General features: G+C 50.7%; 1 protein-coding gene across 1 annotated transcript in view; it reads right to left on the minus strand.

The window, feature by feature from the left end:
* Positions 1–378: 378 nt before the first annotated feature.
* Positions 379–27,844, minus strand: part of Stum (stum, mechanosensory transduction mediator homolog) — a 50,719-nt gene continuing 23,253 nt past the window's right edge. The window contains exons 2-4 of the mRNA XM_032915166.1: positions 6,369–6,548; positions 2,798–2,806; positions 379–2,073 (exon numbers count right to left, since the gene is read on the minus strand). Coding sequence (XP_032771057.1) covers positions 2,039–2,073; positions 2,798–2,806; positions 6,369–6,548 — 224 coding nt within the window. The 3' untranslated portion in view covers positions 379–2,038. The remainder of the gene's footprint in view (positions 2,074–2,797; positions 2,807–6,368; positions 6,549–27,844) is intronic.

Raw genomic sequence — 27,844 nt, forward strand, 5'->3', positions numbered from 1 at the left:
CTGGAACTCGTGGTGACACTTGTCACTCAGGAAAGTCCCACTCGAGTCTGCCTCATGTCACTAAACAAGCAATACAAATTGCTATCTCCTTTCAACTCCCCCAGTAGCCACCCCCAGCCCTAGCCAGAGAAATAGACTTCTCCCTCGCTGTGGGGGCCGCCCTTGCTAAGGCCTGTCATCACTGGCTCTGTGGGATAAAGGACTGTGGGCTGGCAGCATGGGAGGACACATGACCCTCCTTCCCCTTTCTGGTACAGCTTTGCTACCTGATGTAGCCTCCTTGAGAGCAGTGATCTGCTCTAGAGAGAACCAAGCCTGGTCCCATACCCCAAGACAGGGACTGCAAACCGACAGAAGCAACAGAAAGAAACACAGGAAGAAATGGGCCCCTGGCAGGCGTTCCAAAGGTACAACTGGATCCCACACAGCCATGGAAGAAACTCATGGGTAGACACAGGATAGGAGAGGCAAGCCAGCCCAGAGTCAGGGCCAGGAGTGAGTACTTCATGGGACTACAATATCTCTTCCTGATGTCAGGAGCTGTCCAGTTGGGGGCCGGCTTCCAAGGACTGCAATTAAGAAGACTGGCAGGAGGCCGGAACCCCAGTGAAACGGGAGCTGCTTTTCAAGAGCCTCCATCCGCCAAGGCAGAAAGTGGACGGCTCCTTTCCACACTTCGACAGAGCCTCAGGCAGATGATAAGAGATTCTCCAAGAGGGACTCACTGGTGGCTCAAGGCCAGTGTGACCGGGAACTGAGCCCTGGGCCTGTCCCACATGTTAGCGCTTCCTACGTTAGAATGAGAATGGAGAGAGATATAATTAGCCACCCCACTGCCATCAGTTTGGGTCCGCCTTTCTCTTAATTTCAGATGGGTGCCTTCACACTTTCTGTTGCTTTCTCTGCCTAGTAAGGATCAAGCTCTGTACTGATCAGTCCCAGGTTTGCTGCTTAAAGGGGGTACCGCCATGCCGACAACTGTCTTCTTGCAGCAAGTTTGAATTTCAGGTCAAAGTCCCCAACTTCATGATGTCACTCTGCAGGTCTCACGGTTCAAGTGCAGTCCAGTCTCCAATGTCCCTCAGGACTTGAGTCTCAACACATCTGACCGTTCACAGGGTTCTCTGGTGATATCCACATGTGTGGCGTTGGGGGTGGGGAGAGCCCAGACTCCGCTGGGATGTCAGGAAACACTAATGAATGGATGCCATCCTCTTCCTCAAAACAAACCATCTGGATTCAGAAACACGTGGATATCAGAAAAAAAGGGAGAGGGGATCCAGAGACGGCGAGGGACCAGACACGGTAATAAATGTTTCCAAGAAGGCTGCTGGTCTGCAGCCATTCATAACTCAGTCTGGTCATTTTGCACATAAACATCCGAATACTAGCAGTGACACCCCAGAAGTGGAGTGGATGCCACCCCCAAGGCAGGTCACAAAGTCACATACACACCCAGCAACTCAAACGCTGGGGTATCAACAGATTTCATGGGGGGAGAGGGGCACCCAAGGACTTTTCCACACTGGGCTATCACCTGGCCTTTCCACACTGGCAACCCCGACTCTGATACACTCCCTGGGAGACCACAGAGCAAACACAGGGAACCACATGGTTGAGCAGGGCGTGAGGACACAGAGGAAGTAAGTGTTCCATGAAGTCCCGACGCCTGGGAGAGTGACTGGTCACCTGCACGGGACCTACAGCAGCCCAGCCTGGCAGGTCCGGGTGCCTGTTCAGTATGCAGGTAAATAAGCATACCCAGCATCCCTTGCACCGGGTCGCTATCCCGCCTCTAACCCAGTCCCGATGCTCTCCGCCTGTTCCTCCCGTGCACTCTGGGACAGGGAGAGAAGTCAGCCTCGGAGCCTGCTAAGAAAAGCAGGTGTGTTTTCCAAAATAAATAATATTTTGTAAGTACTCCCTCTCTACTCCAATCTGAGAAATGGCAGAAGAGAATATGTGAAGGTCCTTGTGCCCGGAGCCTCCTGGCGCAGCCCTCACGGGACCCTGGACTTTCCCGGCAGGTCCTGTAAGCTCACAGCTGTTGTGGGATAGCCTGATCCTTGTACCCTGTGAGGAAGAAGGGGAGAAGAGGTTTTAGGGAGACACTCCCCCTAGGATTTGTGCAACATGGCCCCAGACCAGAATATACTCATGAGACCTTGTGTTTACTATGAGGACCTTATACAGGGAGCAGCAAAGATATTTGCAGGCAAGACGATTGGCAGCCCAGGAGGGGAACAACTGTCTGACATACGTCCAGTCAGCTGGATAACCGGGACAGGACGGGTCGGGAGCACACTTGTGTCTTCAGAGCATCGTTGCTAATCACGAGATTTTTGTTTTTCAGTTTCAGAGATGAGACCCAGGCCCTCACACACATCCACCAGTGCTTCACCTCTGGCCACACCCCCATTCCTTCCTGGGAAAGTTGGAGCACTGATGTCAGCACAGACTGTTGCTAACCTGATTGGGTGAGGTTACAGAGCTAAGATAACAGGGAAGGGTGTACTGAGCTGTGACTCTCCCGTCCAGGGTCTTTGGTCTGAGGGGGAATGCCAGGAGCCCCAGCTGCGTCTCTCTCTATGTAGTAGGCTACCTGTCAATCTTCAGTGCTAATAACTCAGTGCTGGTTAGGGGCTTAGGAGCGACCAAAGATTGTGCAGATGTTAGGGACCTGTTGTGCTAAGTACTCCTTTCCACAGGAAAGCTAAAAATGCAACCAACAATTAACCAATGAAGAGGGTGGGATGTCTGTGCAGGAGAGAGGGTGTGTGTCTACCAACAGACTCACCTTGGGAGACTGCAGCAGCAGAGATTCAAGGCAGCCGGAGGAAGAGGAGAGAGAAGAGAGACAGTCTGAACACAAGTCAGAGCACCAGGCGTGTCTGATGGGGAGGGGCTCTACCAAAGACACTGCAAAGCCATGGTTCCAGCCAAGGGGCAGTTAGTCTTCCCAGTGACCAGCCACATGGCCAGGAGCCAGCTCCGCCTGTTTCCCACCTCCCTGCCACTGTCTGCCCAGTGCCCTCCTCAGCCATGCCCACACTCCATTCACCTCCTGTCTTTATCCCTCTTCCTTTACTCCCCACTCCCAGCCCATGGTCTCAGGGTGCAATCTGAATGATTTAAGAGGGACAGGTAGAGCCAAGGCAGGTGTCACTGACAAACTAAAGATCCTGCAGTGACCTGCCTCATCCCAGTCTGGCTCTGTCTGGACTCTATGGTCAGTCCTTTGAATGGACTGAACCCATACTTACAAAGCCTGATGCTTTGGGGAAGACCGGAGGAGGGAAAACACGTTGCAGACATCTTGGATCAATTGGTAATGACTGCCTAGAGCCTTGTGCTGAGACTAATGTCACAAACGATTACCAATGTCTGCTATGGATGTAGTAATTGAGAGAGCAGTCAGGAGAGCTGCCAGGCAAGTGCTGACCGGTGACCAGGACAAGCTGCTATGAGCATTACCGCTCATCATTCATATGGATGGGGCTTCTGTGTTCAGCTAAGGCTCCGAATCTTCTCCAAAGTTTTTATTTGACACTGTGTTTCCTGTGAAACCCAACCTGTATGGTTTGCTCAGCGATGCCGTAGGAGCAAGCCTCTACCCAGCTGTTCCTGGGGCAGAGTCAGTTACAGCTGTCCCCTTCTAAGGACCTATTCCAACACACCTCCTCAAACATGGCTGCTCACGGCAACCCCAGCCCGTCCCATGGGAGTGGTGCATTCATCTTTTGAGGGTGAGAGCAATTTTTAGAAAGTGTGAAAAGGCTGTTGAGATCAGTGGGTGGCTCTGGCCGTCTGGCAGAGGAGGCAGGGATTGATTTTTCTTCCGCGGCCTCCCAGAATCAGGGTGAAAAATTTGGTGCTGAGACAGAATCCCTGGATATATCCCAGACACCTAAGAGGCTGACCAACCCACAAGGAAGCCCAGAGGGCAAGAAGGGAGGGCTAGGCATCTGTTCACCCTGTAGCTCCTACCCCAGTCCACAGAGTTCTAGAGAAGTCAGCAGCCTGGGAGACAGGCAGGGAAGGAGTGGGTCTTTTTTTTTTTCTTTTCTTTTCTTTTCTTTTCTTTTTTTCGGAGCTGGGGACCGAACCCAGGGCCTTGCGCTTGCTAGGCAAGCACTCTACCGCTGAGCTAAATCCCAACCCCAGGAGTGGGTCTTGGCATCTATGTTATCTTATCTTAGGGTGACAGGAGCCCTCTTGACCTTATAGTTCTGGTCTAGACCCCTTGTTCTTGGGTATGACAGATGCAGAAGGTTCCTGCCTTATGGTGGTTCAACTCTGAACATTTTGGGTTTAAGATGTGTCACTTGCAGTGCTGAGCTCCTTTTGTGACGTGCTAGCCCTGCCTATGATGGGTTCAATGGCGGTCATCTACAAGAAGTCAAAGAGCATCTGGATACCTGGATGCTGCAGGAATCAGATTTGGCATCAACACGTTTATTGAGACCCAGTCTGGCCCATTCCTCACTGGCATGGCAGACCTGGAATGTCCCCTGAAGGCCCAAGTATGAAGGTTTGGGCCCCTAATGGTAAGTCTTCAGCTTACATGGGGCATCCCCTGAAGGGGATATGAAGACTCTTGTTTACTCCCTTTCTTTCCCATCCCAGGCATGAAGTGGGTGACTTTTGTCCTGCCGTGAAGTACTGTGTGATCACAACTCAGAACACCCAAGCCTTGACTGAACCCTCCAAACTCAGGCTAATGTAACTCATTTATCATTTCTCCCGGGCATGTGTTATACTAACAGAGAGCTGATTAGCCCTCTCACTGAAGTCCCAACATGGCTGACGCCAGTGCCAGACTGAAGAGCAGACAAGCCAATAGCGTGAGGATGCTACAACCTTCCCAGGCCGTCTAGAGCAGCTGCAACTCCTAGGATGTAGCTGGGAATGGGATCTGGCGCCTGCAGACATCCCACACGTCCCTGAGGAAGTGACCTAGTGGCCCCTGGGAAATCTCTGCACTGTCTTTGGGACTCACAGTGGCTGGTTGCACAGAGGGTGGTATGTCTCTCCTAGAAGCAATGTTCTGACCCTCTCCAACAGGGCGAGTGAGCCCCAGTGGAGGGGTCACCAGATGCAGGTGAGGGAGCTGTAAGTCCACTGTGATCTGACAGCCCTTCTCAACAGACAGGGTTCATCACTGCTATCTATGGGTCCTGACAACCCACTGACCCACTGACTTCCTCTCTAAGTTCCCAGAAGACACACTGTGAGGTCTGGCGCCCTCGCCACCCACACTGAGTGGGTGGGTAATTTGATTAATCTCTGACCCTGGTCCTAGCACTGTGTGTGCATATGCTTCTGCATTTTCCAAGGAACTCTAACCGAGGCTAAGTAAGTCCTAGGTCATTCTAGACTATTCTAGATCATTCTATGGCCTTCAGATCTTGGCTTCTTGCCTCCCCTGGTGCTGCTTGCCTCTACACTGGCAATTTAAACTGTGAACCCAGTGAGGAGCAACAGACAGGGACAGGGTACAAAGAACAGAGTGGCTGAGGAGATGTGGCCTGGGTTATTGAGACCCTCCGGTCAATGAGGTAGGAACAGGAGGTACAGGGAAGCAGCCGTTAAGACAGATGATGTCTGATGTAAGGTTCTGCCAGATTATTTTTAAAATGATCGTTCGTCTCATGTAACCCGGCTTGCCTTGAATCCCTGACCCCTCCCTGTCTCTGCCTCACAAGTGCTGGAATTACAGACATGTGCTGCCACGTGTGGCCGAAAGACTCATACATCACAGTGATCATATATCCACGAATCTCTCCCCCTGTGTCCTTCATATGTAGTGACTGCGCATAAACTGATTTTACATTAACAGCAGGTGAATCTCCAACACCTCCAATGACAGCGAGAACTCATAAGGCTTTGGCTCCAACCCACCAAACAGTGTGGTTAGGACTCACGCAGGTCCATGTGTAAGACAGCGTGACACAACTGCCCGTGGGTGAAGGCAGTTCATGGCCCTGCTCTTCCTCAGGATGAAGCTGTGACGGAGACACACAACCATAGGCCGGGAGGCTCACCCTGTTTCCCTGTGATGGCTGCTTCCTTGGCAAAGGCAGTGAGTGATGTCTTAACTGGAGAGGAGCCCCACCCCCACCCCCCGGGGACCCACCCTGCAGGGCTGGCATGATAGAGAAAGTGCTCTGGAACTGGTGACCATGGCACCAGGGCGGAAGAACAGGTGAGGCCTTAGAAACTGGGTCAAGAATACAGGTGTTTTTAGGGTGGGAGGTCCTGGACCAAGTGTCGGCTGGCCTCCTGTTCTTCCCAGGATCCTCCACAGTTCTGGCTCCCTGGTCAGGCCCCAGCCCGCTGTGCCCTCAGAACACAGCAGCCTTACTCACTGGCAAGGATGACCATATCCATGCCCCAGAAGATGCTCATGATCCAGCCCACCATGACGATGGCCGTGAGCACCTGAATGAGGGCCGCGGCGATATTCAGCCAGAAGACGCAGCACACGTGCCTGTCCGGGAGGTCGGTGCGTGCCCCACACAGCACAGTGAAGGCCGAGACGAATGTTCCTGGAAGAGGCCAGAAGGGATAGCTTCAGAAGAGGCTGCAAGACCCAGTCCACCCCCCACTGCTCAGCCCCCAGTGCTGGGAGAGGAGCCGGTAGGTCCTGCACCTCCTGGGCTGCGCTCCTACTCAGGTTCCAGTCACGGCTCCTCTCCAAAGGGAAGAGATTAGGGTACCACATGGAGGAGGTGTGATGTGGGGCTGCCAGGGTCCTGCACGGTGCTTCTGGAGAACAGGGGTCATAGGGTGACCCAGAAGCCAATCTCAGAGGTGGAATTCCGGAGAGCTGGATAGCCAGGAAGTGATCTCAGCCCATGTGCTGAGAGCTGGGGGACAAGACTATTGGGCCTGTGGAGTGCAGGACTACAACCAGGACAGTCTCAGCTCCTACAACCACTCCAACTCCGGGGAGGGGTGTAGGAGGAGGAGTCATCTGAGAGGTGATCTCTTCTTTTCTCTTTCCCTAATCACCTTCCCTTCTCCCCTTTCCGCCCTTGTCTTCTGTAGCAAGAATATCTTATGTATTGGAAGGATGCATTGCCTGTCAATTAAAAAAAAACCATGGCCTAAAAGGAAAGGGAAGACTAGAAGGCGGGACATCTGGGAGGTGGGAAGATTTCTGGAGTAGAGCAAGGCACAGGAGATTCTCCAGGGAAGATGTGACGAGTACAGATGCACGTGGTGCTGGAGCACAGGTAACCAACCACGTGGCAGGATGTAGATTAGAGCGAATGGATTGATTTAAGTTATGATCTAGTCAGAGAAGAGTCTAGCTGTACGGCCAAGGTATTTGTAAATATATGTTGAGTCTGAGTCTTACTTCAGGGAGCACGGGGCTGGGATGAACAATCAGGACATAGCTTCTACAGCCTTAGCCCTACTGCTATGCTTACTGAGTTTTGCCTGACAATAGCTGTGAGCTCTGTGCCCCATGAGAACTCCACCAGGTTGGCATTAACTGTTTCCTAAGGGCTCTCACAACAAGTACCACAGCTTAATGGCCTGCACATCCTTCCTCAGCTATGGAGGTCAGGGCAGTCTGAATGGGGCTATTAGGCTAGCGGAGGGAAACCATTTCCTGATGCCCCAGCTTCTAGAAGCTGCCTGTGGCCTTGGCTCACAGCCCCTTACTCCGTGGTAAGAGCCATATGCATAGCACCCAATCCTTGACCAGGACTGTTTTCCCATCCCTGAAGTCCTGCCCAGGAGGACACACTTGGATGATCTCATCTCTCAAGATCCACAGTGTCTCAGGGTCCCTTACATCAGGTAAGTTCACAGATTCACAGGTTTGGGGGCCAGCGCTCAGCCTTCCACTCTAGCTTACTTACAGAGACCGAGAAAGTATGTTGGTCAGGGTCACAATCACAAGCTAAGCCCACACGGGCCCCAGGGGCCAATGACCTGTCAAAGGCTGGCCAGGATCTAAATTGAGACTTTTGGGAAGTTGGACCATGGATGGGTGACCATTCTCATGACCCCAGTTCTCTCTGTTCCTGCCCCAAACACTGAGAGTGTCCATTCACTTCCAGCTAAACTTGGTTTCCAGCCCCTCCTCCCAGCTCAATGGCTTCTACTGGGCTTGGGCTACAGGCTTTACTCTGACCTGCCCTGGGGGTCCTGTTGTTGATTTCTTATCCCTGCCCTCCTCCTCATCTAAACTGCCACCCCCAGTGAAGGCCCCATCCCATCACCTCCTCTCCTCAGATCACCAAGGGCTGAGAACCTCACACAGCAGGTGGCCTGTGGTAGTTACAGGAACAACTCTGCATTGAGTATCTTCAAACCTTACACCATCACCTGCCAGCATTTGTTACAGATGCAGTGGCCAGGTTCCCCAACAACCTTGAATGCCTGAAGTTCCCAGCAGTCCACGCTGCCAAACAGACTCCCCTACTCCACCCCAAGGAAGGAACAAAGGTCACTCCAGGATGACAACCAGGAAGCTGGCCTTGCTTAGACCACACTGGCACGGTACATCTCAGTACTATGGGAGCTGCAAGACCAAGTTCATGTCCTCACAGAAAGGACAGTCTAGCAAAAGCACACAGTGGCTGAGGGGTGCATCCTTTCTGGGTGCATGAGGCGAGGTGAACCCTTGCAGTAATTTGCCTCAGGCACTAACTGATCCTTGCCCTTGGTACCTGCTGTGCCATAGAGACTCACACTCCCCCAGGAAGGTTATCAGCTTGGCTTTCTCAGAGTTCAAGAAGGGAGAGGGAATGACCTGGGACAGGAGACCCACTTTATTCAGTGGGGAGAGGGGTGTGAGCTTAGACAGCGCTGGGGCAGCAGTGGTGACACAGCTAAGCAGATGCAGGGACGATGAGGACTGGCTGGACCAGTGTGAGGGCTTCTGAATGCTGCAGAAAGCAGAGCCCCAGGGAGCTTTGAGCAGGAAAGGGATGCATGAGAAAGGAAGCTGAAGGAAGTGAGTCTCTCAGCAGGGCTGTTGGGGTTGAGTGCCACCGGAAGGAGAGTGTGCCTTTCAGGGACCCTGCAACCCCTGAGAAGTGACGAGGACACAGGGCACATGCTTTTGTTGGAGTACCATGTGTAGGGAACAGGAGAAGAGCGCAAGCTGACAGCATTACACAAGAGAACCCCGCAGATGTAAAGAGATGGTGGGAGAGGAACGCGGGCACGTGGGGAGAATATTAAAGCGAGAGAAACGCAGATGCCATTGCAGTGTGCTGAGCACACCCTACCCCTTCTCTACCTACACTGCTTTTTCTTTCTCATACTTATTTATTTATTCGAGGGAGAAGCACACGCCTCTGAGTGTATATAGAGATTAAAGGACAGTGGGGGAGAAATCGGTTCTCTCCTTCTTCCAAGTGAAATCCAGAGATCAGGCTCAGGCCCGCAGCCTTCGTGGCAGGCACTTCCATGAGCACGCAAACGTGCGAGCACGTATGTGGACGTATACAACTCCCCAGCACACACAACATGGAGAAGTGTTGTCTCATGTAACCCGGCCGACCCTGAAACCCTGACCCCTCCCTGGCTCTGCCTCACAAGTGCCGGAATTACATGTGCTAGTCCGGCCAAAAGCCTGTACGTCATGACGATCACTATCCATGATTCACTCCACCCGGGTACTTCATTGTCAGTTGCTGTGGGTTTCCATTGACCCTCCTCTGCCTCTGTAACCGTGGCCTCGCTTCTTTCTCCCTGCCAAGGAAAACTTCTCTAAAGTAGGAATTCTCCCCCGCCCGCCACAGGATTAGCCCAGGCTACCAAACTGAAATCTCGGCCTCAATCTCTCACTGAAAGCACAGGGATGACTCTGGGAACTGTTTACTTAAAAGCGTGAGACGGAGACTGGGATGTGGCTGCGTATCGTGCATGAAGACCTGGGTTCCATCCTCGGCACCAAAAATAAACAGAAACAAACATTCCCCCAGATGACGTGGATGGACCGCTAGGCTGAAGAACACTCCCTCTGGGGGGTGTGCAGATTCGCCTCACAGACACAACATCAGAAACTATCCATTCAGTCTGTGGAGATGGCTGAGAGGGTGAGAGCATTTGCTGTGCAAGCAAGAGGACCCAAGAGCGAGTTGGAATCCCTAGAGCCCTAGCAGTCACAATTCCAGAGCTGTGGGGGTTTGGGGTGATGGGGATAAAGACAAGCAGATCCCAGGCGCTCTCTGGCCAGCCAGCCTAGAACACTGAACTTCGGGTTTAGTGAGAAACCCAGTTTCAAAATAATAAGATGAAGAACATATGGGGAACCTGTCCTTTCCCTTTGGCCTCCATATGCACAAGCACAAGAAAAAGGTAGAGAGATAGAGAGACTCAGAGACAGACAGAGAGACGGAAAGAGAGACACACAGAGAGAGAACTCAACCTTACCAGCAACTCGGGTGCCCATGGTTGTGGCCTTTTTAACACGATGCAGGGCAGTGCTGCTCTAGGGCCCAGGCCCTGCTGCTTCTGGAGGCAACCACATCAACTGGTGCAGAAAAATGCTAACACACTACCATTGAGCACTGAAGTCTGTGCTGCATAACACCTGGCGGGTAGGCATGGGCGTGTGTCCCACATATCCTACCGTGACTGTGACAGAGATGGGCAGGTGGGAGTAGCCCCAGGAAGGTCTTCCCACAGTCACAACAAATATATGTCATGATGGTTTGCCACCGTGGTCCCTCTGACTACCATCCCACCTGATGCAGTGTCTGTGCCCACCTCCCCCAAGGAACTCAGGACACAGATCTGAGCCAGGCAAAGGGAAGAGAAACAATCCTCTACTACCCTCTCGTACCCGGCAGAAGTCCCCAAAGGGCTTCTCCCCAAAGTCCTCTGCGGTGGCTCTCTGGGCAGAGTTCCCAGAACTTGCCTTCCGTCCCCTCCCTACTTCTGTCAGGAATGAGAAGAGGCAGGAGTGAGCTGTGTCACCCCTCTAGAAGAGGGGGTGGCTCTGCTTATGAGAATAGAGTATGGGGGTTGGGAAAGTCCATCCCTTGCACTCTCCTGGGGTTCGGCTTCTCACGTGCTTCTCACGCTTCTCACGGGAGCTGTAGAAGGTGCTGCATTTGGGTTGAGAGAGAGCCTGCTGACTCTTGGAGCTTAGAGAAGGGCAGGGCTGTCCTCTCTAAGGGCAGAGAGGACACACTCCAAGGTGCTAGGCTGTAAATCAGGCCTGACCCCAGATGTACCCCACAGCTGGTTCTGCAGTCGTAAAGCTGTATTGGGGTTAAGAAGGACTAATGCAGTTCCACAGCAGACACAGCTTAAATACCTCCATCACTCGGTTGAACACAGCCATCCATCTTCCGGGCCTGACTCTGAAAATAAGCTCTGAGGGACAGGAAAAATGGCAAGGGAGATCGGACCCTACTGTATAGTCATTTGGAAGTTCAACACACACACACACACACACACACACACACACACACACACACACACACACACACACAAAGAAACAAGCCCCGCTGAGCACAATAGTCTGGTTCAGGGCAGAATTGGGTAAAGAGAGATTGTGTTAGCCAGTCATCGAGGGAAGCCCAAGGTCACAAGCATTTCTGAGTAAAAACACTAGGGACAATGTTCAGGGTAGCCTTGAAAGCAAACAGCCTCACTCTCCCAGGACAGTCACCCTGGAGCACAGTCTGAGAAGAAAACTGTGCTCAATAAGGCAGACAGGCAGACCTAGAGGACCCAACTGGGATTGGCATGTGCGTTCATGGTGGAATACCAGCGTAGCACGATCAAGACCCTGGGTCCCGAGTCCAGCAGCAGCCTAGAGAGCAGCTGTGTCTGTTACGGAGAACTGCACTGAGTCGTTTTATCCCCTCAGAGAGCATTTCAGAGACCCCGCCTGGGTCCACAGCTTTGCATCCTGCTGGCAAGGAACTTTCAAGACCACGGATGTCACAGTAAGCCAGTGCGTGCGTCAGGAGGGAAGCATGGGTAAGTCTTACATCGTTATCCTGACACCCTCAAAATTCTTCAGAACAAATTCACCAGTGCGATTGATATGTACAACCAGGAAGGGCCTATGGATAGCTTTCAGTTTTGAAAAAAAAAAAAAAAAAAAGCACTGATGTTCTCATAAAGATATCACACCTTCGAGAGGACGCCAGCAGCCCCTGACACCGTTCATCTCAGTACACCTACTGGAGCTCTCCTGAAGCCAGCAGCAGCTCATACTGACCTTCCTTCTGAGGACGAGGACTGTGGAAATGAGACCAGCCCCCACCTCACCCTTCTCCATGTCTCCACCTTGACTTAAGGGTGATTGTCCTGTTGGCGGCCAAGTCAGCTGGAACCGGTCATTAATTTTAATAGCATTGGGCATTGCGTCAGCTGCCCAGGGCTTAGCAAACCTCTGCTGACAGCCTCCCTTCCTGCTCAGTCTCTGGACCTAGAGGGACTGTGGGGAGCTGAGGAGCTGCAGAGCAGAGCCACACACCTGAGGTCTCCCTGAGGGAGCAGAAGTTTAACCACACAGCGTGTCTTGGTCGTCTAGCTCTGGGTCTTGTTCCTCACAGATCCTGGCTTCAGTGTCCCAGGATAAGGTGGGAAGAAGGCACGGCCATGGGTGGGAGGAGCAAAGCAGCACGAAGGCCCCGAAGCACCAGCTTTGCTTATTCCCACCGGGCATGTCCCTCACGGAGGACAGTCAGGTAGGTGAGAGAGTGGGGGAAGCATCAGTGGTGACATTTGCTGACGAGGAGGAGGCAGCCTCCGTTGCCTACGAATTTATAACCTGGCCAGATGACATTTCCACGGATGGAGAGGCAGTGAGATTAAAAGCAGAGAGGGGCCCTACCCAAGCTGGCTGCTGCCAGGAGCCTCTCTGTGACCAAGGACATGAAGGATGCTGATGAAGTCCAGTTCTCCCGTGGGCACTCGAGATGCTGAAAATGGAACCTAGGCTTGCCTTTTCCTTAACGGCACCGTTGACCACAGGGCTACACTGAGATAGGTGGGCTGGTGGCCGAGACCCATTCACTTGCCCGATTGGTAACATAATGAGATGCCTATTAAGAATTAAAGTCAATTCACCCTTTGCTTATCACCTCTGGAGGGAGCAGAGGCCCTGGGTCCCCACCACCTGAGAGGGAGCATTTGAGAGCCAGGGTTGTCAGACACTGAGGGGAGTTCCAGTTAGGTGTGGCTGATCACTAGACAAAGCTAGAAGGAGCTGACTTCCGGTAGAGTGTTCCCTGAGGCCTTTCCTCTCATCACAGTGGGGGCTTTGGGCGATGGCTGACACATTACAGGTCATGGCAGAACTCAACACCTCAGACTTCCAACGCCAGACTGGAAGATGCAGTTCCAGGTGCGAAGTTGGTTCCCGGTGATGAATGCTTGTGCCCTTGTCCCCAGGTTTACGCTGAGACCTTGGTCTCCAGTCTGATGGGATTATCAGCACACAGGCCTTTAGGAGATGACTGGGTTTTGCTGAGGTGCTCGTATTGGTGCCCATGAGGGACCCAGGCCCTCACAGGGAACAGAGAGCCCCACCCAAGCTCCCAGGGCCCTCTGGGTCTCCCTTCTATGAACAGAAACAGGAAGGGATCCTCCTGAGCTCGTAGCCACTCCCAGCTCGTTGCTCTCTGTAAAGCCTTGAGAGACAAAGGTCGGTGGTTTACCTCTGCCCAAACTCGAACTGCGTTTTCCTAAAGTCCGTACTCGGTTCACGACAGTCCCCACACAGATTCGGCTAACATCATTTATAGAGCATCTCCTGGGGACCGAGAAAATGGCAGAACTGTGGATGCCACTTCAGAAGGCCAGCGCCCTGGCTACCCAGAGTCTCACAGGGTAGCAGTGAGAGAGAGCCACAGAATGCAAGGCTGCAGAGTCGGTCTGTCTCTGGAGAGGCAGAGGCAGGATGCCACCAGGGGCACAGCAGGACCCTGGCACTGGAATGTCGGGGTCCAAACCCACAGATGAACTTCGAGACCCCAAGTTTACTCGCCTGTGAAAGGGAATGTCCAGAGCCTGCTGCATGGACAGGGAGGTAAGGGAGTGTGTGACACGCTCAGAACACAGACTAATGATGACTGAGGGCCCTGAAAGGGACTGGTGGAGGGACAGTCCACCCTCATAGTCTGGACTGCAGCAGAATCTTGGCAAGTGAGCTCATTCACTATGGATGTGAAAATGAAATTGAAACAGAGAAGCCTGGTCTCACAGTAGCCAATGACATCATTCTTCATTCTACTTAATATGTATATACACATGCATATGCATATATACATACATACATATGTATACATACATATATACATACATACATACATACATGCGTGTGTGTGTGTGTGTGTGTGTGTGTGTTTGCTTTGCATAATGAATACCCGCGTGGGTATCATGGGGTGTGTTCACCAGATTGTGCATATGTGTGGCTGGAAGTTGACTGAGTGTCTCCCTCCATCACTCACGATTTACTTTTTGAGGCATGGCCTCTTGCTGAATCTGGAGTTCACCATTTCAGCCAGACAGGCGAGCCAGTAGCCCTGAGAATCCACCAGTCTTTTGCCCCTCACTGAAGTCGGAGGGGTGTGCAGCTGCACGTGGCTTTTCTGTGAGTGCGAGGTTGAGGAAACAAACCCGATCCTCATGCTTGCACAACAAGTATCTTACCCAGGTGCTATCTTCCCGGACCCTTTTTTAAAAATTACTCTAACTGCTAAGTTCCTGGGTCCGGTTCGTGAAGCCTGAGGCTTGGTTTCCTCCATGTGTCGAAGTTTTATGGAGGTAGGAAAAGTCTGACCATGGCTACACAGGGAGAATGGAAAGTACTTTAAAGTGAGATTACAAAAACAATATGCATACTGTGCAGGGAGATTATTTTAAAATATTTATGGGTGTGGCCAAGGACAGGCATGTATTAAACAAAGGGGAAAGTTGTCTTTGCCGTGGAAGATCTGCTGCTGTTTCTTTTCTTTTTCTTTTTTCCAAAACAGCTACTCTTCTCAGTTAAAAAAGTAAAACATCACAAGAACCTGTTGAGATGCTTTATAAAGATGTCCCCTGGTGGCATACATCTTCCTGGCTACAGAGAAGGTGATGTAACAGTCAAACAAGTGAGGAGACAGATGACACACAGACAGAAAATGACAGGTGCCCTGGAAATGGACCAGAGCAGTTAAGAACCTAGAGCACCAAGGAAAGTCCCCCGCCCTGGGGCATCCAGGTCACCAGGGTTGGACACCCAGTGCTAATAAAAGACCCCTGGGGGGGTGTCTGAGGATTCCATTCATTTAACAATAGAGGGGAGGTGACTCAGCCGAGCTGGCTTTTCAGCCTCCTGAGGACCAGGGAGAGAGAGAAAGAGCAGAAGCAGTGCGTGTGCAGCTCAGGCTCAGGTGTTCTTCCTCTGATTGATGACTCCCCTCAGGCCTGTCTCGCTCCTTCCAGGTACTGTGCCCTAGAGGGTAGCCCATGTCTACCCCAGTGCCAAGGGCGGTTTCTTGCCAAGGCTCACAGGAAAGACTCAAGAACTGGAATTGCTGCTCTCGACACTGGAGTATTCCAGTATATAGTATGGAGTATCCCAGTATATAGTATGGAGTATTCCAGTATATAGTATGGAGTATTCCAGTATATAGTATGGAGTATTCCAGTATATAGTATGGAGTATTCCATACCATAGGGAAGGGTTCCCCCACTGGAACCCTTATTTTGAACATAACCAACTGAAATGGCTTAATTTTCCAGTGAATTACTGGGAGAGCCCAGAAAGACGGACAGGGTGGTGGTTAGGAGTTTTACTGCTGACTTCGGCATTCACTGGCTGTGTGAGCCCAGGCAAGCCTCTGTCTCTACAGGCTTCACTCCACCACATCTTACAGGGCCAGTCTCCTCCCTGGAAAGATGTGGAGTAGGATAACACCCAGGCAGACAGAGCAAGGAACTAGTAGGGATTGTACACTTAAAGTGCCTGGGAGCAAGCTAAGTGCTTAGTAATGGGTTCTTATTGTTAACAATCATTCAGGGTTGGTTCGATTCTTTGGTCCAATAATTCATTATAAACCCAGTGTTTTTCATCTCTGTCCCACATTCTGTGCTTTTTCACAGGGCCAGCATCCCTCGTGGTGGGGAAGCAATTGCCGAAGCTCCAGTTTTCACATCCAAATGCCACATGTCCAGGGAAGAGCATTTCTGTCCTAACCTTCCAACCAGGAGTCCTGAGAGCTACCCAGACCAGAGCCTGTGAGTCACAAAAAACGCTAAATCAACCATTAGCTCGAAAGAACGTGACTATTGTTTTAAGTAATGAAGGCTGCCCTCCAAGCTAGACGTGGCTCAGCTTTACCCACAATGCTTGGCTGCACAAAGCAAGTGGGGGTCTCTGAGAAAAACCTAAGGCATCTTGGGTTATCGAGAAGCAGCTAAATGATGCTGTGTATCAACAAAGCTCAAAGAGGAAGCCTGTCAGAAAAGCCAGCAGAGAAATCATTCATGTTTTGTTTTCTTCAACTTTTTTTTTCCCAAGGGAGGTATTGATATCTTAAAACATGGCGCCGGGGTTGGGGATTTAGCTCAGTGGTAGAGCGCTTGCCTAGCAAGGGCAAGGCCCTGGGTTCGGTCCCCAGCTCCGAAAAACAAAAAAAGAAAAAAGAAAAAAGAAAAAAAAAAAAAAACATGGCGCCAGATTCATTGACAGTTCTTATAGTTGGTCTTGGCCAGTAACGTGGGCACTCCTGTTGAAGCTACCCTCCGACTGCCACTGACAGAAAGGGATGGAAAAGACAGGCTATTTTCCCGACTCTGGAAGCTGGTACCTTTTACAACCCCGACACCGCGCTATAAAGATGCACACTAGCCCACACGAGATTTGAGAGGTCTTGTGACAACCCAAGTCAGTATCCACTAGCACATGTGGAAGAAAGGACACTTCTGAATGATTCTACCCCTGCCACCAAGTCACCCTGCACTGTGCCCTCCTGCTCAAATTTCTGATACCTGGAATTTGAAAACGTTGTTTACATCATGGGATTTAGGCGTGGTTTAGCAGGAGAGCAATCGGTAACTCTATTGGGTATCTCTAGGTAGATGTTAGCAGAAAAGAAGGAAGAGAAGGGCGAGTGTCTCAGGTCCTGTGGCTGTCCAGCAGTTGTGTGGCACCTGGCTGGAGTCCTAGAGGCCTTCTGTGCTCTGCGTTTGGACCCAGATATGTTTCTTCCCACTTCCCTAGAGCCCTGCCCAAAGGACAGACACAGACCTACTTCCCACTGGCTTTGTCCCAGCCAAGTGTGGCTTCTTCAGCAGACCCTCAGTAGTGCAGTTCCTGTTGCCTACCCAGAACTCCACATTAAGTTTCACCCTTGCACGTAGCTTATCTAACAGCCTACAGTCTCTAAGAACCAGGAAGCTGCCTCCCTGAGAGGGGGATGTACATTTTTGTTTATGCCACAGTGTCCTTAGCACCCGGCCTAGCACACAACAGCAATCTCGTGTCTGGAGTTGGTGCCCGATTGTGACACATGAGTGTTATAAAGTAGGGAAACAGAGAGAAAGGTTCGTTTTGGTTCCTGCCTTCAGAGGTTTGAGGGCACAGTTGCTTGGCCTCATTGCTGTGGACTCATGGGAAAGCAGAGTGTCACAGTGGGGAGGCCTAGGGCAATAAGCTGTTCCTCTCATGGTGTCCTGGAAGCTGGTGGGTGGGCAGAGACAAGGTTTTCTTCCATGGAACACCCCCAGTGACCTACCTCCTCCAATCAGCATTCCCCATCGCAGGTTTCTATTACCTTCCAGTGATGTCATTGTCACAGAACACTGTCCTAGCATGGCATGGCCACCACAATCCTAAAAACAGAGTGGCTGTGATTACCCGCCAAGACTTTCCCCAAATTGGGCTTGGTACCGCTCTCCATAGAAACAGGGCGGGTATCAGACCCTCACTGATCTTCCAGCCACTCCCTCCTGCACCTTGCCCAGCTGCAGTGGGGCTTTGGAGGCACTAGAGCAAGCAAACAGAGGGCAGAAGTTACCTGAAGGAAAGACTCCATCCAATCGGCTTACAGGAGGTCATCAGCCCTCCCAGTGGAACCTTCCAGTGTTACAACTGCTCTGAAGCCCCCCTGCACTCTCAGAAACGATACCTCATCCACGCTTCTGTAGAGAAGCCCGATAAACCCGTCACTTCACAAACCGGACTTGGGCGGAATTATCTAAGGTAAGTAGGTATTTGTTGATATATCCATAGGAAAAGCAGTTCAAGAGCCACCAAATAATGAATCCACCAATTAAATCAAGTCCCCAAACCCTGGAAAACCCCATCAGCAAGCAAGCCTTCCATGTCTGAGCCTTCCAGCTCATGTTAGACATGTTGGGTCATTACCAGCTAGTCCAGCCTCCCGCTCCCCAGCCATCTCCTTATGTCACTATCTTGTTACCAAGACATTCCATAAGCCACTTGACAGAGGATTGTATGAGGTGAGGATCAGAACTTTCCTTTCCAAGAACTGGCGAGCATAGCATATGCTTCAGGTCCAGACCCTAAAGCAATGGATTGTGATGGGCCAGGGAGAACACACTAGCCAACGGATACTACTCGGGGTGTGAGGAAAGCACAGGTGTGTGTCCGTTGGCATAGGAAACCCAGGGTTGGGGCCAACAGGGTGATTCAACTGGTAAAGTGCTTGTACTGGCTTTTTTGTGTATCAACTTGACACAAACTGGAGTCATCACAGAGAAAGGAGCCTCCCTTGAGGAAATGCCTCCATGAGACCCAGCTGTAAGGCACTTTCTCAATTAGTGATCAAGGGGAGAGGACCCAGCCCATTGTAGGTGGTGCCATCCCTGGGCTGGTGGTCCTGGGTTCTATAAGAGAGCAAGCTGAACAAGCCAGTAAGTAACATCCCTCCATGGCCTCCTGCTTCCTGACCTGCTTGAGTTCCAGTCCTGACTTTTTTTGGTGATGAACAGCAACGTGAAAGTGTAAGCTGAATAAACCCTTTCCTCCCCAACTTGCTTCTTGGTCATGATGTTTGTGCAGGAATAGAAACCCTGACTAAGACAGTGCTTATCATGCAAGGCTGGGGACCTGAGTCCCTGTCGAGGTTTGGCCTTTTTGCTGTGTATTGCAATGCTAAATACTGGCCTCCAAGGCCTGGTTGCCCCCAAGGCTGAGAGAATCTGCACGTACACCCAAGTGCTGCTATGTGACCGTGCCCACCCCGCAGGTTATCCATGATTGGTGAATAAAGATGCCTGCAGCCTATGACTGGGCAGACTTGAGAAAGATGGGGCTTGGGGTCTGAGGAGAACTGTGAGGAGGAGGAGAAGAAGAGAAGGAAGGCGCCATGGGTTAGGTGAGTCGTGAATGCATGGCCATGAGGGCTGCCAACTGGAATGAAGAACAGCCCAGACGGATCATGGCAAATTATAATTCAGGCTTGTTAATCAGGAAATAGATTCTAATGGCTTAGAGTAGGTATCTGCCCAGCTCTGGTGCTGATTAAGGCTTATTAACAATAAAAGCTGTGTATCTTTTATCCAAGAACTGAATGATCAAAGCATCTGATTGGGATTAAATAATTTACACAAGTTCCCATCCCAGAACCCGTGGAAGAGAGAATTGGCTTCACAAAATTATTCTCTGACTTCCACATAAGTGCTATGACATGCACACACCCACACATCCAAATCTCACACACACACACACACACACACACACACACACACACACACACACACACACACGCTAACGATGATATTTTTAAATATCCAGCTATAAGCCCACCCTGGTGGTGCAGGACTGTAATCCTAGTCATCTGAGAGGCTAAAGTAAAGATATGACACACTCAAGGTCAGCCTGAGCTACGAAGGGAGTTCAAGGCCAGCCTGGATAACTTAGTGAGATAGATACAGTCTCAGAATAAAAAACAAACAACTGGCTACCGATGTGGCTCGGTTGGGTGGTTCACCTGGTGCGCACCAGGCCCCAGGTTCAATCCACAGCTGGTAGGGGACCCATAAGGGGATGGGGACCTGACCCAGAGCTGCAGTACCTACTTCTTGTCACCGTGCATTCCTTCAGTTACCTAAGATTCGCTTTCAAAGTGCAACTCCATTTTCAGTTAAGTCCCCACTTTATTTCATTCCTTGGGAACTCGAAAGAGAAGACCCTGCTGCCGGAGGGACAGCTGAAGGAGACTGTCTCGGTTAGAGTTTCTATTGCTGTCAACAGACACCATGACCTAGGCAACTCTTATAAAGGCAAACATTTAATTGGGGCTGGCTTACAGGTTCAGAGGTTCAGTCCATTATCATCAAGGTGGGAACATGGCAGCATCCAGGCAGGCATGGTGCAGGAGGAACTGAGTTCTAGATCTTCACCAAAAGGAAGCCAGGAGCAGACTGTCTTTCAGGCAGCTAGGAGGGGGATCTCAAAGCCCACTTCCACAGTGACACACTTCCTCCAACAAGGCCACACCTACTAATAGTGCCACTCCCTGGACCAAACCTATTCAAACCACCACGAAGAGTCAGGCCGTGTGCCCCTCAAGGATATGCACATCTGCCCAGAAGGGCGTTAGCAGCAGTTGGGGCTGCAGGCCTTTCCCACAACCCTCAGTTCCCCCTCCCCAGTGGGGCTCTGGACAGGCAGAGAAAAGACTAGCTTCATTACCCTGTCTAGTCAGCACCTGCGACCAGGAGAAACAGGAGGAAAATCTGCCCTGACTTCAAAGGCACGGTCCCTGAGCACCTGTGTCTATGCCCCACACACCTGAGCCACCCCTTCCTGTGCCACTCCAGGCAGAGCAAGTGGGTTCCCAGCACTTGTTAGAAAGAGCTGCCTCTTTGAAAGGGGACCAAGTTGCTAGGGGAGCATTTAAGACTATTGTTTGTGGGGCTGGAGAGATGCCTCAGTGGTTAGGAGTTCAAATCCCAGCAACCACATGGTGGCTCACAACCATCTGTAATGGGATCTGATGCCCTCTTCTGGTGTGTCTGAGGACAGCGACAGTGTAGTTATATATATAAAACAAATAATTTTTTTTTAAAAAGACAATTGTTTGTGAAAATAATTGGGAAAGGAACTTGGCAAGGAAGCACTCAGTGAGCATGCGTAAAACCCTGGGTTCTACCAAAAGGAAGAAAGACATTTGAAGGAGTACTTGCGACCATGATGCTGAGACAAACTGATAACATGATCTCACTGTCCTCCTCGGCCCCATCTCTGGTCCCTTTGTTCCCTGGGATCTGTGTCCCACAGCACTCCTTGCCAGCTGACTGTCATAATTTCAACTCAGAACAATAACCAGAGAAGTTGTGGCTGTTCTTACGCCACTGGTGACAAACTGCCCTGGGATCCTGAGGCAACTTCAGTTTCCCTCCTGGAAGCAAAGGAAGGCTTTTCATTAAGATTGTCTAACCAGCCAGGCACAGTGGTGCATATCATTAATCCCTGCACTCCGCGGGCAGAGGCAGCCAGATGTCTTAGGAGCTGGAGGCCAGACTGGTCTACAGAGTGAGTTCCAGGACAGTAAGGCTACAGAGACCCTGCTTCAAACAAAGAAACAAAAACAAAAACAAAAAACAAAAGATCATCTAGCCATAAGTAATTCTTAGTGTGTGCCTGTTTCTGTGTGCATGTGCGTGTATACATGTGTGCTTGTGTGTGTGTCCTTTGTGTATATGCTTGTTTTGTGTGTTTTGACATTGATAGTGGGGAGCTGAGGGCCGGTGGAGAGAGCCCTGCTCACATGACAACCCGGCCTTCATCTGAGGGCTTCCCTGTGGCCTGGAGCCGTTTCTGATGCCTGATTTGCTTTCTTTTCTCCCATTTACTGAGATCAGTGTACCTGACCACAGTGAGGACAGTCCCTGGCTAAAAATCGATCCCAGGAAGTGGCACTCCATCCCCTGCATGGGCTGCAAGAATGACCTGCTTGGTTTTGAACCTGGCTTTGCCACTCACTACCTGTGTAACCTTGGACAAGTCACATCACCTCTCTGTGTGACCTCAGACAAGTTACTCAACCATTTTGCCCTTTTTTCCTGAAAATGAGAGCAAGACCCTGTGCCCCTTCGTGTGATTATGGGCAACGAAGGAGGCTCTGGGTGCCTACAAGAGCAGGTGCACCCGGAAAGCAGGAAGCTATGGCTACCTGAGAGACAAGCACACCAGGCCTCTGTTTATAATCCAGACAGTAGTGCAACACACAGGAGCTCATGAGGAAAACATCTCCAGAGCATCAGCAAGGCACACAGAAGGCAGCTGCTGGCTTCTGCCACCCTGTTCTCAGGTAGCTGCCAAAGGTGCGGGGGGGTGGGGGTGAGGTTCACAGCTACAGTTCAAGGGCTACAGACTTGCTGTTCTGGGAGATGAAAGTGTTCTGGAAGTGACTGCAGTGACGGTTACACAGTGGAAATGTGCTCCATGCAAAGAAGCTGTACACTTAAAAATGGTTAAGTTAGAACCGGAGATGACCCAAGGGAGCTTGCAGTGTATGACCAGAGCTGGGGCGATGGAGGGCAGTGGGCACCCGAGTTCAGTCTCTGGAACACATGTAAAGGTGGAAGAAGAAAACTGACACTTCAAAGTTATCTTCTGATGTACATACACACACACACACACACACATACACACCACAGATAACACAGATATACACACACATACACACAGACACATACACACAGACACACACATACAACACAGACACATAGACATACACACAGACACACAGACATACATACACACATACACATACATACAACACAGACACATAGATATACAGACACACATACACACACAATACAACACAGACGCACACATATAAACACAGACACACACACATACATATATACAACACAGATACACAGATATACACACACATACACACAGACACATACACACACATACAACACAGACACATACACACACATACATACACATACACACAGACACACATATACACATACAACACAGACATACATAGACACACATACATACAGACATACATAGGCACACATTTACAGACACACACACATACACACAGACATACATAGACACACATACACACAGACATACATAGGCATACATATACACACACACATACAGACAGACACACATGCATACACACCACAAAGGTTTTTTCAAATAGTTAAAATTGATGTTCCTATCTACCAATTTAGCACAGCCTTTAAAGAACTCCCTGCTAGTTTAGATTTAGAATTTCCTCCAAAGGCCCATGTGTTGAAGGTTCAGTCCCCAGATTGTTGCTCCTGGGAAGCCGTAGAACCTTTGAGGTATAAGCTCCCTGTCATTAGAGACACGCCTTTGAAGGAAATTGGGGGGCTGTTCCCTCTCTTGGTTTTTAACTTCCTAACCAAGAGGTAACCAATTGTGTTCTGATGTAGGCTTCTACCACAGTGTTGTGCCCCATACCCAAAGCCATGGGCCAACTGAACCCTGAACCATGGGCTAGATTTGTGAGCCCTAAATGACCTTTCTATACAAGCCAGTCTTGTCTAGGATGTTTCTTACAGCAGCAGGAAGCTGGCTGACCCAGTCTTTGGATGCCCATCCACTTCCTGCTCCCTGGCTACTTCAGGGAGAGGTAACATGCATAATCTCAATTAGACGAAATTTCTCCTGGGGTAGGGAGTCATTAAGTGCAACTTTCAGCACACAAAAGTAGTCCATTCTGTAGCTGGAACAGCGGGGCCACCTCTTACGGGGCCAGGGCAACCGTAAAAGCATTTCCTGCAGGAGGACCTAATTGAGGACTGCCTAAGAGACCAAGGATTGCTGGTGCAGACAATGCCAGCCAATGGAGAACTACTGTTTAGAAAGGACGCTTTCTTGGGACCAATGGGGCGCTGGTGGAGGGTATTGAAGGAGCTTGCAGTGAGCTTGCTGTGGCGTTTCTCACATTCCCCTGGAGTCTGTGTCTTTGATTAGGCACCACCTCACCTCCAACCCCCAAGGGCAGGTAAGCTGTGAGTAGCCCAGGGCACAGGCAGCACCTTTCTTGGTGTGAGTAGTAAACTGATTACAGAGGCCCCTGAGAAGTGTTTACATGAACTCCGACAGGGCTCTTAGTGCACTACACCTCTCCAAGGCTGCGAGTCCAGAATTCCTGCCCTAGCTGTGCCCCTGATACATACAACCCAGCTGTGTCCCACAAACAAAGGGACTCTGGCAGCTCCTGGGGTTTCTAGCCAGCAGAGATTGCCATCTCTCGTTCTTCTGAGACTTGAAAGACCAACCATGTTCCTGCCCCCTGAGCCTGAGGGGAGGCTCTGCTACTGACATTGCCCCAAAGCGGAGCTTGCTGGGAAGAGGCAACATAGAGACTCGTAGGCCAAGCCAACGGCTTCTCTTTCCAGCAATCTAAGCAAGCAGAGAAGGGGTGGGGACAGCAGCCCCAGACAGGAGTCAGCCCAGCCAGATGCCATAGCAGGCCCTGGGGAGAACTTACTGAGATGTTTCCTATTAGGGCAAGAAGCAGCAGATGAGAGGGCGGAGCGTGACTCCAGCACAATTTCCTTTAACATTTTCAGTCTGAGGGAGCCACTGGGTTCCAATGATGCTAAAAAGGACACAGGAGCTGAGCAGAGCACACAGTCGCTGTAGAAATGGCTGGTGGCTTTGTGTTTTGCGTTATTGTTGTTGTTGTTGTTGTTGTTTTAAATGCTGTTTCTTTCTCCTTTTCCCCACTCTTGGACATACTATGGCATGGAGAATCTGGTACTTTGGCCAACACCAAAGGCTCTCTCATGTCTCCCTGGCAGGCAATGTAGAAACAAGGGCTGGCTCACTGCCAGTCCTCTCACCCTCTCTATCCAAGCTCTTCATGGTGACTCAGCCGCCCCATCCTGCTCTTCACCACCCAGTGATCAGTGGAGCTGTCCCACCTGTCCCTGGGAAGTCTGGCAATCCATGGTGGGGAACCTGGATCCTTGGCCCAGCCTGCAAGGCCACCCTGATGCTGGACACTATCTTGGCACTGTTCAGAGCTGTCGCTGGGTGGGAGGGATTATTACACCTGCTCTGTTTGCTTGCCCCCGGCGCCTTACTCCCACAGTCTGCTTGCTCACTGAGAGAGCTGACATCTACACCCTCTGGGTGTCAGGAGCCCTGTCACATCACCAATACTGATGCAGCCTCAGGACATTCAGACTTCCCGGGTCCTCAGTAGATTTTTAAAGGACTCCAGGCCATAAAGGGCTCATGCAAACAGTTCCCTGAGAAATTTGTCATTCCTACCTGTGAGTTTCAGTGTCTGTGTCTATGAAGTGAGAGACTTAGACTGTATTCTCACACGAGCACGAGTGTGTGACCGAGGTCCCATCTTAGGTTCCCTGGTGTCCACGGATTCTCAGCTTCCTAAGAATATCCTTGTAGACCCTAGATATAGTCCAGAACCTTCTACAGCTTAGACACTTAATGGGCGCATATCAAAATTATTAAATTAATGAGTCGATGGAGGGGGGCAGACTGAAAAATGTGCCAAGAATCTCAAAGGGATTCATCTTTTTGAGTTCAAATGACTTTTCGGTGGCCTTGACCTGAGAAAACCTGTGCTGAGAATTCTCTTTGTGAAGAGAGGTAACACCGTGGGCTGCTGAATGGCACGCTGACAAGTTCTTACAGCAGCGGAAACCGTCATTACCTGTTTTGATCTATTGTGTCTGTCTCACGGTTCCTGTCTGTCTATCTGTCTGTCTGTACACACCAGTGCAGGTATACAAGAAGTATAGGCTTCCAGAACACGGAAGAGGATGGAGACAGGAAATGGCTATAAGGGGGTAGCCTGTGCACACAGCCAGGATCTACAATGTGACACAGAAAGAATGAAACAAAACCCTCAATTCCCACTAACCTCCACCTTGGTTCGAGCATCTCTTTTCACGGTGGGAGCAGACACCAAGCTGGACTTTCTACCTGAACAGAGTTTAAGCACTTCCATTAGCAGTAACACGGTCTCAGAGCACCCTTCACGACGCTACCTCAAATTACAGCTGTCATTACTCCAGGGGCCTGAGCTTCGTGCTTAGTGTCGTCAAGGACAACCCTTGCTCTGAAAATTGCTTGTTGAGAAGCCAACCTATTAGATACATTTTAAAAAACGTATTTTCAAACAACGCTGTTGTTCTGAGAATGAGTCGAACTTAAAAGGATCTGATGGCACAAAATGGGGCTAAGAAACGGATTTGGTTTCCTAACTGCTTCTCCGTCTTCAGGCCATCGGGCTCAAAGGCCCTTTGAAGGAACACTGGGTCTCTGGGGCTGGGAAAGACGAGGCTGGAGGAGGGTGAAGGCTTATGGATGTTCACAGAGAGAAGGAATCTACTGAGGGAGGGAGGCAGGGAGGGTGGGAAGGAGGGAAGCTCCTGTGTGAGGGAAGAAAGGAGGAAGGGAGCGAGGGAGGGATGGACAGATGGGCAGACGGATGGACAGAGGGACGGAAGGATGGAAAGAGGGCAGAGTGTGGCCAGGCCCGGCGCTCACCCTGATGCTCTAGGCTCACTCCACAGCATCTGTCTGTGGTTCTGAGTTTCCCACCTGTTGGAGCAGTTGTGCTCGGGCCCTGGTTCAGCACTTTTATTTATTTATTTATTTATTTTAATTTTGCACGGCGCCCAAGGGCATCCAGCATTGTCGGGTGTTCTGACACTGCCAGTGTGCTTTGGATGAGCCCTGTTGCTAAGAAACAAATCCCAGCTGTATCTTTAAACACTGCTCTAGAAAAGCACATTCCTCCTCACTCAACTCCGCGGAGTCTTTTCTCGGTCCCTGTTTAGTTTATGTGAACAGCTACTCGCCAAAGGCCACATTTTAAACCTCAAGGAAAGTCCAGCGAATGCTCTGCTTGCTCCCTGGCACCAGCTCGGAGCACAGAGCAATGGCTTGGGGTACTGAGGAAGGCAACATAGCAACCACAGCCATCTGCAAACATCAAGCAGGGACTTGGGAAGTAGGATCTTCAGGAGGAGTGAGCCGGGTGGGCTGGCCTAGCCTGGAGCTCTAGTGAAGCCTTGCTGCGGCAGATTCTGAGGGACCAGTGAGCCATGGCTCTGTCTGGCCAGTGGCTTCTTGCGTTTCTAAGATGGCAGACCTTACCACTCCCTGCCAAGGAGTTCCGTGCACAATTTGATTTAAACATTCACTCACACCCTTAGTCCCAGAAGGCTTGGATCTTCTGTGTGGATTGTACCAGTCACAAGGGCTCCCATGTGAGTTGCCACTCACCCAAGCAGTCCTGGACACAGACATAAACAGGAGCCACAAAGGCAAGCTGCTGGCAGGAGCAATCACCATGGGACTTCCTTTTCCGAAGCCCAAGTTTCAGGGTCACTTTCTACCAATGACGCCTCCCTGAGGTCCTTTCCAGACTGTGCAGACCACAGCCTGCTCCATTCCTGATTAGCATCTTTGAAGATGAGAGATTTGCCAGACTACTCAGACGTGCCTGAGGTCAGAAGTCAGCAACGTAGGGTTACATATCAGCTTTATCGCTCCAAATTAACTAATGTGCTTCAAGCCAGGCAGGGCACCAAGCTCAGAGATGCAGGCCAAAAGAGGACCTCTCCTGCACTAGACCAGCTCATGATCTAGTGGTCCTACTCACTCACACAGCATTGGGCCCATGGAGCTAGACCAGGGAAGTTGAAGTGACTTTAACACAGTGAAATTTCATACACAATAATCACACTTAATCTACACTATGTGCAAAGTACTATTCTAGGACCACACATGTAATAAATAACTCAAATAACACTCTTTAAGAGGGTCCAGAGAAATAGGTACTATTGTGCCCATTTTGCAGATCAAGAAACTGAGGCACATATAGAAATAGTATAAAGCCTACAACTCTCAAACTTC

This window comes from Rattus rattus, chromosome 10 (assembly GCF_011064425.1).
Source record: "Rattus rattus isolate New Zealand chromosome 10, Rrattus_CSIRO_v1, whole genome shotgun sequence".
Taxonomy (NCBI): domain Eukaryota; kingdom Metazoa; phylum Chordata; class Mammalia; order Rodentia; family Muridae; genus Rattus; species Rattus rattus.